The 13,590-nt window shown below is 39.2% G+C and overlaps 1 protein-coding gene across 1 annotated transcript in view; it reads right to left on the reverse strand.

Annotated features, from left to right (window-relative positions):
• Positions 1-13,590, reverse strand: part of LOC126412050 (rab proteins geranylgeranyltransferase component A 2) — a 53,211-nt gene that overhangs the window by 32,051 nt on the left and 7,570 nt on the right. Inside the window, exon 2 of the mRNA XM_050081428.1 lies at positions 9,159-9,225. Coding sequence (XP_049937385.1) covers positions 9,159-9,225 — 67 coding nt within the window. The remainder of the gene's footprint in view (positions 1-9,158; positions 9,226-13,590) is intronic.

Genomic DNA, 13,590 nt, shown 5'->3' on the forward strand with positions numbered 1-13,590 from the left:
CAGCTATTGAAATCAAGCATGTTGTGCTTGGCTGCGTGTTGTGCCACTGGGTGGTCAATTCTGTTCTTGTCCACAGTTTGGTGGTGGGCATTCATTCTGGAGGACAGTTGGTTGGGTTGTTATATCAACATAAAAAACTGAGCAGCGATTGCAGCACAGTTGGGATGAGGTGGTTGCTTTAACGGGTGAAACACTCTGATGTGTTCGATAGGCCTGTGGCAGGGCAGGTGTAGGAAGTGCTGGTTGGGTCGATTGCTCACGTCTTGTGTGTGTGTGTGTGTGTGTGTGTGTGTGTGTGTGTGTGTGTGTGGGCGCGTGCGCTAGCTCTGCAAAGGATTTTTTCTGAAAGCTAGCAAGTTTTCTTTCTCTCTTGTGTGTGACTCTCAATGACTCTGCAAATTTGACGAGTTGTCCCCTTGATACTTAACTTCAATACACAACTGACCTCATTTTATTAAAAACAGGAGGTTGAGTTAGTAGTTTTTACTGCTAATATATGAAAAATTCTATCACATTTATAATTACAATGGCAAAAACAGAGAACAATTTTTGTTTATAATCCTATTGCCTATTTTTCTGAAGGTAGACTTTATTTGAAGATATGTTAATTAATGACAATAATACCCTCATTAGTCACATGTTTATTGGTTGTACAATTTCTGAAGCATTTCAAAGCTTGATCGCCCTGTCCTACTTCTCTATGAGTTCTGAATGTTCAACTGTCCTGGTGAAATCTAATGGAAGCTGCAGTACTAAGAGATGTACTCTTTTCTATATTAACATATGCTGAAATCAATGACTTGTTTTTCAAGAGCTGTTAGTACATACTTTCATTGAAATTGAGTCGGAAGGTTCCCCAAAATCTATGAGTCTTAGGCAAAGTGATAATTCATATTTTTCCTCCATTCTGCACCTTCATTCTCTACAGCCTGGCGGGCAGCGATGCATTTAAATGGTCACTTTTTAATATTTTTCCTTGAATAATTTGAAAATGGCTTCTAGATAAAATGTTTCCCAGTATAAAATCAAACTACATTAAACTTTCTATGAATAACGGTCTTCTTAATTTCATAGCTTCGACATATCAGGGAATGGAAAAAAAAAAATCACAAATTATTAAAAACAGTGTTAATAGTATGAAATAAATGTTTACTGTTAACCGAAGTGAGTCAAAAACAAATAATAAATGACTGTACCACATCTATGTGCATTACAGCTGTATTAAGGGATTAAATGTGTTCTGGTGGTGTAACATGGAAGGAGGTGGTGGTGGATGTTAATTGCATGAGGGAAGGTATGTTGGCAGATTGTGATGATGCAGTTCATTCGTTCATAGGTCTTCAAGCTGAAGAGCGAGCAGTAAGTCCCCACTCTCCTTACCTCACTACATTACAAGAAGTGCAATCTGCTGGGGCAGGCAACTTTCTTCACCACCAGCACTGCCTGCTTTTCAGTTTAACAGACTATATCCCTCTAGCATTCCCAGCCCAGTTCTCTTATGTGAAGATACCAAATAACTTCACTGAGATAGTGCTTATACAGTGGAATTATTTTCAGTTTATTGAGCAAGTTTTTATTTGCAGTTGTTAAGAGAGATCTTATGAAAAGAAAACTTAAGAGGTGGTGCTGTCAACTGTCTACCACACTGAAGACCCCACTGCAAGTGTAACATGCTGGCACTATGTCATCAACAATGTCATTCTAATTTTCTCCACTATCAATGGTTGCATTTCGGCCGAAGATTCTGGGGTTGGTGTGTGTGTGTGTGTGTGTGTGTGTGTGTGTGTGTGTGTGTGTGTGTGTGTGTGTGTGTGTTGACGTGCCTTCTTTATGCAAAGTAGCACCACGTATTTTCCTACATTGTTGATATTCCCACCCGAAGTTTCCATTGTCTGATTTATTACACACCCTGTAATTGTTTCTTGGCGGCGCGCGGGGGGGAGGGGGGGAGGTTAAAAGTTACAGTACCTTCACGTGAGTGTTTCACACTTGAGTCTGTTAGTTCATATTGCCACCTTTATACCAAAAACTGGTGCTCAGTCACATGCATAAAGACAGCCACTATATGTGTGATATCAGTTGAGTTATGCGCCCCGCTGCTCCATCTATGGTGTGCAGGCTCATGCGTAATGCGGTAATATATGTCCTCTCCCTGTTAGGATGCACACTTGTGGCATTAAAATTCAGATGCCAAAATTAGTAAAATTAAATATCGCTGAACAGGTCATTGGTCATATAAACATTTTCTCTCTGAAGAAATGAATGAAATCACTGGGTCCCACACCTTATCCAGTTGAATGCTGCCACCGGGATTAATAAGAGCTTATACTAAAAGTATTTCCACCTATTCCTAATAACTAAATCCCATAAGATCTTGTCAAGGCCAAGCTCAATGCATCTTTCACACACTGTAAACATCGTCCGTCCTATGTAGGCTTTGACACACTGGCAAGGTATTCTGTAGATTCCAGCCTTCCGCAATCCCAGATTATACTTTCCATACCGAGAAGAGGCCAAGTCTTTGAAGGTGGGTTGAAGATTACTTTGACATGATGTTTTCTTAAGATTCTCTCTTATTTCGAAGAAATATTGCTGACCTACAGGAGGAGCACACTGGACTTCAACCGCTCTTTCTCTTGATCCTGCGGATGGCCACTCTTCTTCTCCCTTAAAGCTGTGCTGAACTGATGCAGGGAATATCCATTATCTTTAAACACTGATTGTAGGTGTAGATCCTTCGCAAGGAGTAACAGTGTTCGAAGGATGCCCATAGTTTGTGATGGATAGTGGCAACCAGATGTATGCAAATACACATCTGTATCTGTGGACTTGCGGTAAATGGAATGTCCCAATGATCCATCCACTTTCTGTCTGACTAAGACGACCAGGAAAGGCAGACAGCCGCCCTCCCCCGTTTCCATCATCATGAAGTTGATATTATTGTGGAGAGAGTTTAGATGCTGCAAAAAGTGTGACAGTTCTTCTTCGGGCAACACAACAAAAGTACCATCCACACATTGCCAGAAGACTTTTGGTTTAAGTTCTGCCGAATCAAGAGCCATCTCCTCAAAGTCTTCAATAAAAAATTTCACTACCAGAGTGGAGAGAGGGCTACCCTTGGCAACACCTTCAATTTGCTCAAAATATTCACTGTTGAACAGAAAATAGTTTGAGGAAAGGGCATGGTAAAACAGCACTGCTATATAAAGTTTGGACTTACTGCTGATGAGTGACGATGAATCCACAAGGGGGACCCTAGTGAGCTGCGCCTCTGAAGCACAACATTTCCTCGATTGAAAGGGTCGCATTAGGAAAGCTGCGAGAAGATCCTCACAAGGTGATCCTTCCAGTGGACAAGGAAAACACCACTGTGCTAGTACAAAATGGCTTGGTGAGTGAACCAATGTATCAGAAGATTGATAGAGACCCCACAGAGAGAATAGAAAAATGGCAGTGTTGCCAAATTCCTCTTCCCTTCCACAAGAAGTTGCAAAAATATTAATATCACAGCTCTGTTCCACCATGGTTATACAGTCTTCCAAAAATACACAAAGAAGGTCTTCCATTATGTCCTATTGTGAGCAATATTGGCACTCCATGACTTACCTAGCATCTTGATTCTTTACTGAGATCTTTTGTAGGGAAGTGTTCACATGATATTCACAACTCCAGTGACTTTACTAGCAGACTTAAATTCAACTCATCGAGTCAAAGTGACTTTTTAGTAATCTTCAATGTTATCTCAGTCTTCACTACGGGTTCCTCTCATGGATTCATTGTCACTCAGCAGCAGTAAGTTCAAAGCCGAAACAACACCACTATTTCATCATCCCCTTTCTTCAAGCTACTTTTTATTCAACTGTGAATATTTTGAGCAAATTGATGGTGTTGCCATAGGTGGCTCTCTCTCCCCTCTAGTAGTAAACTTTTTTATGGAATAATTTGAGGCAAGGGCATTTTCTGTAACAGCACTTAAACCAAATGTCTTCTGGCAAAATGCAGATGATACTTCTGTAGTGTGGCTCCATGGTGAATAAGAACTGTCATGCTTTTTGCAGCATCTGAATTCTATCTGAGAATATCAAATTTACGATGAAAGTGGGGAAGGGCGGCTGTCTGCCTTTTCTAAACATCTTGGCCACATGGAAAGTGGACAGATCATTGGGGAATTCTGTTTACAATAAACCACACATACAGTTCTGTATTTTCAGGAATCTAGTTACCAGCACCCATCACAAGCTATGGACATCCTTCGAATGTTGGTGCACCAGGCGCATGTCGTGTCCGAGGGAGACAGCCTTGTAAAGGAGCTGGTGCACCTGCAATTACTGTTCATAGATGATGGCTATTCCCCACTTCAGATCAACACAGCTTTAAGGAAGAAGAAATGTGACCACAGACAAGATCACAAGGAGAAGGATCAGTTCAAATCCAGGACGTTCCTGCTGTACATCAGCAGTATTTCATTGATTTAGGAGAATCGTAAGAAACAGCACGTTGAAATAATCTTATGCCCACCTACAAAGACTTGTACTCTTCTTCGTTCGTCAAAGAACCATCTGGGATTGTGGAAGGTTGGAATCTGCAGAATACATTGTCAGTGTGGCAAAACCTACATTGGTCAGACAATGTGCACAGTGCGACAAAGATCCATTGAACATGACTGCCTCGCTTGCCTTTCACAGCTCAGTAAGTCTATTATAGCCAGGAATTGTATCTCTGCAGGACATTCCATGGAAATCTTGGCCTCGACGAGATCCTTCTGGGATTCAATTATTAGGAATCTGTGGAATGTGTTTATATTTTATTAATTTCCACATCTGAATTGTAAGTCCACGAGTGTGCATTCTGACAGAGTGCACACAAGTATCACATTATGCACGTGCCTGCGTGCCATAGATGGAGCAATATTCAAAGAGGGCGCATAACAGTAGAGCGGTCGCTCATAAAGCAGCTGCCATTGCGCATGTCCTCGCCAATTTTTAGTATACATGTAGTGCGAAACACTCACCTGAAGATGGCTGAATGGCTGTCAGCCAAAATATTGTGGCAAAAAGCCTACGTTATCCTGCTGCAATTCCAAAAATTCTTGGAATACCTTCTATGGCAGGAAAATTTCAAGAATTGTATAGCACTTTTTTTATATGAGTTGTGGCAGGGAAAAGAAGGGAACCAGCAGAAATATATTCCTGTCAGAGCACAAAAAAAGCAAATATATTCCCCTTTAAAAGTCTGCAAGAAAAGTGGGGAACCAGCTGCCTCCATTCTCATTCCACCTTCCTCACCAAAAATTTTGGCACACAAACATTCACACTTTTTTTGCTGAGAGAGTAGTAAAGAGACAGTGATAGCGGAAAAGAGAGGAGATACTGATGGTCATTGTGAGGTAGCAGCAATAAAATAGAAAAAGAGACGGGTGGAGATAGAGGAAGTGGAAGCAAATAAAAAGGAGACAGTGGAAATGAAAATACAAATGTTTGGAGACCATGAATACACTTGGGAGATCTGGACTCTCCTAGAATGATGAGCTTTAACATACAGGTATAGGGGAGAGCACATTTTTGACTGAAATTTTAAACATGTGAGTAAAGAGGACAAAATAAGTTAAGATCACTCACAATTTTTGAGCAGACTAGCTTTACTGTATGATTACATGATGATGGCGTCCTCTTGGGTAAAATATTCCGGAGGTAAAATAGTCCCCCATTCGGATCTCCGGGCGGGGACTACTCAAGAGGATGTCGTTATCAGGAGAAAGAAAACTGGCGTTCTACGGATCGGAGCGTGGAATGTCAGATCCCTTAATCGGGCAGGTAGGTTAGAAAATTTAAAAAGGGAAATGGATAGGTTGAAGTTAGATATAGTGGGAATTAGTGAAGTTCGGTGGCGGGAGGAACAAGACTTCTGGTCAGGTGACTACAGGGTTATAAACACAAAATCAAATAGGGGTAATGCAGGAGTAGGTTTAATAATGAATAGGAAAATAGGAATGCGGGTAAGCTACTACAAACAGCATAGTGAACGCATTATTGTGGCCAAGATAGATACGAAGCCCACGCCTACTACAGTAGTACAAGTTTATATGCCAACTAGCTCTGCAGATGACGAAGAAATTGAAGAAATGTATGATGAAATAAAAGAAATTATTCAGATTGTGAAGGGAGACGAAAATTTAATAGTCATGGGTGACTGGAATTCGAGTGTAGGAAAAGGGAGAGAAGGAAACATAGTAGGTGAATATGGACTGGGGGACAGAAATGAAAGAGGAAGCCGCCTGGTCGAATTTTGCACAGAGCACAACATAATCATAACTAACACTTGGTTTAAGAATCATGAAAGAAGGTTGTATACATGGAAGAACCCTGGAGATACTAAAAGGTATCAGATAGATTATATAATGGTAAGACAGAGATTTAGGAACCAGGTTTTAAATTGTAAGACATTTCCAGGGGCAGATGTGGACTCTGACCACAATCTATTGGTTATGACCTGTAGATTAAAACTGAAGAAACTGCAAAAAGGTGGGAATTTAAGGAGATGGGACCTGGATAAACTAAAAGAACCAGAGGTTGTACAGAGATTCAGGGAGAGCATAAGGGAGCAATTGACAGGAATGGGGGAAATAAATACAGTAGAAGAAGAATGGGTAGCTTTGAGGGACGAAGTAGTGAAGGCAGCAGAGGATCAAGTAGGTAAAAAGACGAGGGCTAGTAGAAATCCTTGGGTAACAGAAGAAATATTGAATTTAATTGATGAAAGGAGAAAATATAAAAATGCAGTAAGTGAAACAGGCAAAAAGGAATACAAACGTCTCAAAAATGAGATCGACAGGAAGTGCAAAATGGCTAAGCAGGGATGGCTAGAGGACAAATGTAAGGATGTAGAGGCCTGTCTCACTAGGGGTAAGATAGATACCGCCTACAGGAAAATTAAAGAGTCCTTTGGAGATAAGAGAACGACTTGTATGAATATCAAGAGCTCAGATGGAAACCCAGTTCTAAGCAAAGAAGGGAAAGCAGAAAGGTGGAAGGAGTATATAGAGGGTCTATACAAGGGCGATGTACTTGAGGACAATATTATGGAAATGGAAGAGGATGTAGATGAAGATGAAATGGGAGATATGATACTGCGTGAAGAGTTTGACAGAGCACTGAAAGACCTGAGTCGAAACAAGGCCCCCGGAGTAGACAATATTCCATTGGAACTACTGACGGCCGTGGGAGAGCCAGTCCTGACAATACTCTACCATCTGGTGAGCAAGATGTATGAAACAGGCGAAATACCCTCAGACTTCAAGAAGAATATAATAATTCCAATCCCAAAGAAAGCAGGTGTTGACAGATGTGAAAATTACCGAACTATCAGCTTAATAAGTCACAGCTGCAAAATACTAACACGAATTCTTTACAGACGAATGGAAAAACTAGTAGAAGCCAACCTCGGGGAAGATCAGTTTGGATTCCGTAGAAACACTGGAACACGTGAGGCAATACTGACCTTACGACTTATCTTAGAAGAAAGATTAAGGAAAGGCAAACCTACGTTTCTAGCATTTGTAGACTTAGAGAAAGCTTTTGACAATGTTGACTGGAATACTCTCTTTCAAATTCTAAAGGTGGCAGGGGTAAAACACAGGGAGCGAAAGACTATTTACAATTTGTACAGAAACCAGATGGCAGTTATAAGAGTCGAGGGACATGAAAGGGAAGCAGTGGTTGGGAAGGGAGTAAGACAGGGTTGTAGCCTCTCCCCGATGTTGTTCAATCTGTATATTGAGCAAGCAGTAAAGGAAACAAAAGAAAAATTCGGAGTAGGTATTAAAGTCCATGGAGAAGAAATTAAAACTTTGAGGTTCGCCGATGACATTGTAATTCTGTCAGAGACAGCAAAGGACTTGGAAGAGCAGTTGAACGGAATGGATGGTGTCTTGAAGGGAGGATATAAGATGAACATCAACAAAAGCAAAACGAAGATAATGGAATGTAGTCGAATTAAGTCGGGTGATGTTGAGGGTATTAGATTAGGAAAAGAGACACTTAAAGTAGTAAAGGAGTTTTGCTATTTGGGGAGCAAAATAACTGATGATGGTAGAAGTAGAGAGGATATAAAATGTAGGCTGGCAATGGCAAGGAAAGCGTTTCTGAAGAAGAGAAATTTGTTAACATCCAGTATAGATTTAAGTGTCAGGAAGTCATTTCTGAAAGTATTCGTATGGAGTGTAGCCATGTATGGAAGTGAAACATGGACGATAAATAGTTTGGACAAGAAGAGAATAGAAGCTTTCGAAATGTGGTGCTACAGAAGAATGCTGAAGATTAGATGGGTAGATCACATAACTAATGGGGAAGTATTGAATAGGATTGGGGAGAAGAGAAGTTTGTGGCACAACTTGACCAGAAGAAGGGATCGGTTGGTAGGACATGTTCTGAGGCATCAAGGGATCACCAATTTAGTATTGGAGGGCAGCGTGGAGGGTAAAAATCGTAGAGGGAGACCAAGAGATGAATACACTAAGCAGATTCAGAAGGATGTAGGTTGCAGTAGGTACTGGGAGATGAAAAAGCTTGCACAGGATAGAGTAGCATGGAGAGCTGCATCAAACCAGTCTCAGGACTGAAGACCACAACAACAACAACAAGTATGATGGAGGCAGTGGCAGTGGGAAAGAAACACACAATGAAACCCTGTAAATGAGAATGGAGTCGGTGGCTGTGGGATATATTTTAAATCAACAGAGAAAAAGGAGGCAGTGGGAGAGTGATATATATGGACAGTGGCAGTGACAAGGAGATGCTGAGTATGAAGACTGAACTATAAAGACAAACTGGGTAAACGGATTTACAATGTCTGTTAAAAAGAGTGTTAACATGTTCACATGCCAAAATTTTTTTTGAGGTTTGAGACAGCTGGTTCCCCACTTTTCTGTCAGTTTTTTTAAAGAACAACATATTCAGCTTTTGTGATCCCAAAGTAGAATTTTTCTGCTGGTAATATATTACCTAACTTGAACAAAAAATTAAATAAATATGTATAAACTGTAAGATTGACTGCAAACAGTAAACCCTTTAATATAATACACTTAATTTTATTATCTTTATACTGATATTACACAGATTATTTTTCTGTAGCTATCAAAACAGAATTAATTCTTCCCTTACCTGTCTAGATGAAGAACTTTCTTACCAACTCTGCTGGCTGCTGCAGCAACAATTGATTCTGTCATTCCTGTAAACAGAAATTTAAATTAATACTTTGTTAACTGAATAGTTAAAAAAAATTACTTATAACCAATAAAATATACTGAGTAGACTATTATTACAGCAAAATGATTTTTTTGCATTACTGCGTAACACAATCAGCCATTTCATCCACTGCTGAATAAAGACCTCCTCCAAGAGCTGTCCATATTTGATAGCCTTAGGGCACATGTACCCAAGTGGATTCTGCAAATTTTCTAGAGCTATCTACCCTCCTTTAATCAGGATGCCTTCTCAGTTTTTTTATGTATCCGCATCAAGCAAAGTACTTCCATGGTTCACTGATCATCCATGCACCTAGATGTATCTTCTGCCCATCACCATTTAATTTTAATTACAGTCATAATCAATCTTTTACTCATCTGCTTGCTGAGCTACCTTTCTTCATTAAAGTCCATGTCTCGATACCATTAATTCAAAATTGGTAATTCAAATTAAGGTAAACTTTTCTTTAAAAACATATCTGAAGTTAATTTAAGAAATCTCTCCAGGTAATTTTGGCTAATCTGTTAATTTCTTTTCCAGTCCATCCAACCGTTGTCATAAACAGTCCTAACTACAAAACAAACTGTTTCTATGACATCTTTGTTAATTTGTACTATTTTCTTTTTGACCTGTTAGTTATAAATTGTTTTTCTTATTGTAATTTATTTTCACATTTATTTTCAGAGTTGGTCTAAAAAGTTCTTCCATTTGTTGTTTATCTGCTCTAGAGGCAGGAAGTAAAAAAATCATCTGCAAAATAGAGGCTATTAACATTTGATCAACTGAAATATATTCCTCTGTTTTCCCCATTTAAGAATCTGGAAACTGTTTCAAGGACTTTCAAAATTAGTTTTTGTAATCTAGAACCACCTTGTTCAACTTGCCCTTTCTCCTCCAAATTGTTCACTATCCTGGTTAAGTCTAATGGAGCTGCAGCACAGATGGTCTCCTGTGCTATATCCACTTCTAGAGCCAGTTTGTTTTTCTCCTTTGATTAAAATCTAATATTTCTTCAATGTTGCTTGTGACAACTTTAGTGAATATATTGTAGGCCCTTCCTTCTCATCTCTTCTGGTAAGTCTTCCCCAACCTGGGGTGCTGGGAGACTTTTCTGAACTCTTCCCCTTTTCCTAAACCTCACCAATCATTTTCCTTCATCCCTCTTCCTTCCCCTTTAACCCCTCTCCAAGAAGAAGGAGCCACTGGCTCTGAAAGCTTGTGTAAACAATACTTTTTACATGTGTGTTTTCCTGCCGCTGCTTGGTGAGTAGATTTTTTATCCATACAATAACATTACATTTTCAAAAATTGATTATTTTTGTTGTTACATGATTACTCTGCAATTCACAATTCAGTGTCTGGAAGGGGGTTTATCGAACCACCTTCAAGCTACTTCTCTACAATTCCACTTTCACTCTCACTCTCAAACAGTGTGTGGGGAAAAATGAACACTTCAATCTTCCCATGCAAACTCCAATTTCTCTTATTTTATTATAATGACCGTTTCTCCCTATGTAGGTGGACACCAACAAAATATTTTCACACACTGAGGAGAATGTTGGTGACTGAAATTTTGTGAGAAGATCCTGCCGCAATGAACACCTTTGTTTTAATGATAGCCACTCCCATTTGCTTATCGTATCCAGGGCACTCTCCCCCCTATTTCATGACAATTTAGCTTTTAGTTACCGTGCCTCCTTAGATGATTACTTATAATGGACGCCCTACATAAGTTTTTTTTTTCCTTTCATGTTTTATTGTTTTCAATTATTTCACTTAGCAAATTACTATTGCCACTTCTCAAATCTTCTCAAGGACATTTCCATTTTTTGTCGATTCAACATATTATATTATGTTCTTATCATAATTTTCTTGAAATTTTCACCTCCTCTTTAATACTTTTTTCTATTTGGAATTTTTTTTTCTTTTTCTTTCTTTACACCAGCAATATATTTTGCTGCATGCATAAGGTGTAGCTCTGCGTAACTGTTTACTTAGATGCTGTCCTGGTTAAATTTCATTTGGTCTGTCTTCCTACTCTCAAATTTTTCATGGTTTCTATTTGACTCCCTTTCTGATAAATCTGTATGTTTTCAGCTATGTAACTACTTTTTACTCACAAACTTCTGAATCAATAATCACATTCAATTCAAAAGTGATTTACTATTATCAAACTGTGTTACACTGCTTTAGTATTTGATGACATTTTTAGTTCCATACAGGCACTGCTAAGTCCAGTTTCTATTTGATATGTTCTGAAGGAATATGATAAGGACAAATATATTGTTGTTATTTGCAAATTTTACAGATGTATTACTCAACTAATTCTTCTCTTCTCTTCTCTTCTCTTCCTCTTCCTCCTCCTCCTCCTCCTCCTCATACTTCACTCTTTTGCTGCACTTCTGATAAATTGATGTTGTGCATTTCCTCTTCCAGCCCCAATTATCTATCTTTCTGGATCCTAATATTTCACACACTGTACTTCTAAAATGATGTCACCTCCAAATTAGACACCATTCTGTAAATTATTTTCAGTCACACAGTAATACTTTTTCGCAACCAGTTTTCCGAGACTTTGGACAATGTTCTGTTTCATCCAAAAAAATGGTTCAATATTACAAATACAAGATTAAAAGAAAACTACTTAGCCCTACTTAGCCAGTTATATTATTTAAAGTTACATCTGTTGTCACAAAGCCATCAATATTCAGAATATTCATGTTATTCAGAAATGGTAGGCCCAACTTGTTAAATTATTTTGGCAACAGGCTCTATTACTGAATTACAGTAAAAATCTTTAGTAAAGGAGGAGATTCAATTCAACCATATGAGGTACTTGGTCAGATGTGTCAATTTTTGTAAATTATTAGGAATTACCAAAGTCATCCAAGGCATGGAATGAACAGCAGCAGTACAAGATGAAGAAAGTAAGGGACAATTTAATTTTAACTGCATTTAGATTTCTTACATTCACTTAATCGAGTAAAATGAAAAGTTCCATTCAGAAAACTGTCAAAGGCAGACAGCCAGGCTGGTCAGTACTTACTTTCAGGAGACGTAACTTCCAATGCAACCTGCTTTGGTGCTGAGGGGCACCAATCACAATACGCATGATGGTTATAATATGCAAGTCATGGAAAGCAAAGCTCATGTAGTCCATTGCAGCCATGCGGGATTTTCAAGAATACCCCAGACTGCCAGGTACCTCATTATGCAACAGCACGAGGTTGCTGGCCCCATCACAAGACCACGCCTATACCTGGTCATGATTTACTAGGGCACAGCACATCTCTTCCTGAAGAATTTCTATTTAGGGACACCCAGGAACCTCTGCGACAGTACTTGTTGACGAGAGCTGGCGGATTCTGGCATCAACTGCTTCCAGTATCTCAATTAAGTTCTCGTCAATGTGCCATCAGTGAAGACTTTGTAACACTGAGGAGCAGGCTTCTGTCATGAAACAAAGTCTCTTTGAGTGATGGTCATTTGAGTGTTTCTACATCTACGTGATTACTCTGCTATTCACAATTAAGCGACTGGCAGAGGGTTCAATGAACCATCATCATGTTGTCTCTCAACCGTTCTACTCTCTAACGGCACGCAGGAAAAACAGGCACTTAAATTTTTCTGTGCGAGCCCTGATTTCTCTTATTTTATTGTGAGGATGATTTCTTCCTACGCAGGTGGGTGCCAACAGAATGTTTTCGCAATCAGAGGAGAAAACTGGTGATTGAAATTTCATGATAAGATCCCGTTGGAAAAAAAAAAAAAAAAAAAAAAAAAAACCCACAACCTTTGTTTTTAATGATTGCCACTCCAATTCACATATCATGTCTGTGGTACTACCTCCCCTATTTTCCGATAATAGAAAACGAGCTGCCCTCCTTTGAACTTTTTCAATATCATCTGTCAGTTCCACCCGATACGGATATCACACCGCACAGCAATACTCCAGAATAGGGCGGACAAGTGTAGTGTAAGCAGTCTCTTTAGTAGATCTATTGCACCTTCTAATTGTTCTGTCAATGAATCACAGCGTTTGGTTTGCTCTACCCCCAACATTACCTATGCGAGCATTCCAATTTACATTATTTGTAATTGTAATCCCTAAGTATTTAGTTTTCAGATTTGTGTAACTTTACTGCTACACAAAATTTAGCGGACTTCTTTAAGTACTCATGTGAATAACTTTATACTTTTCTTTATCCACGGTCAACTGCCACTTTTCGCACCACACAGGTATCTTATCTAAATCATTTTGCAATTTGTTTTGGTCATCTGATGACTTTACAAGATGGTAAATGACAGCATCATCCGCAAATAATCTAAGAGGGCTTCTCAGATTGTC

This window comes from Schistocerca serialis, chromosome 7 (genome assembly GCF_023864345.2).
Source record: "Schistocerca serialis cubense isolate TAMUIC-IGC-003099 chromosome 7, iqSchSeri2.2, whole genome shotgun sequence".
Classification (NCBI taxonomy): Eukaryota; Metazoa; Arthropoda; class Insecta; order Orthoptera; family Acrididae; genus Schistocerca; species Schistocerca serialis.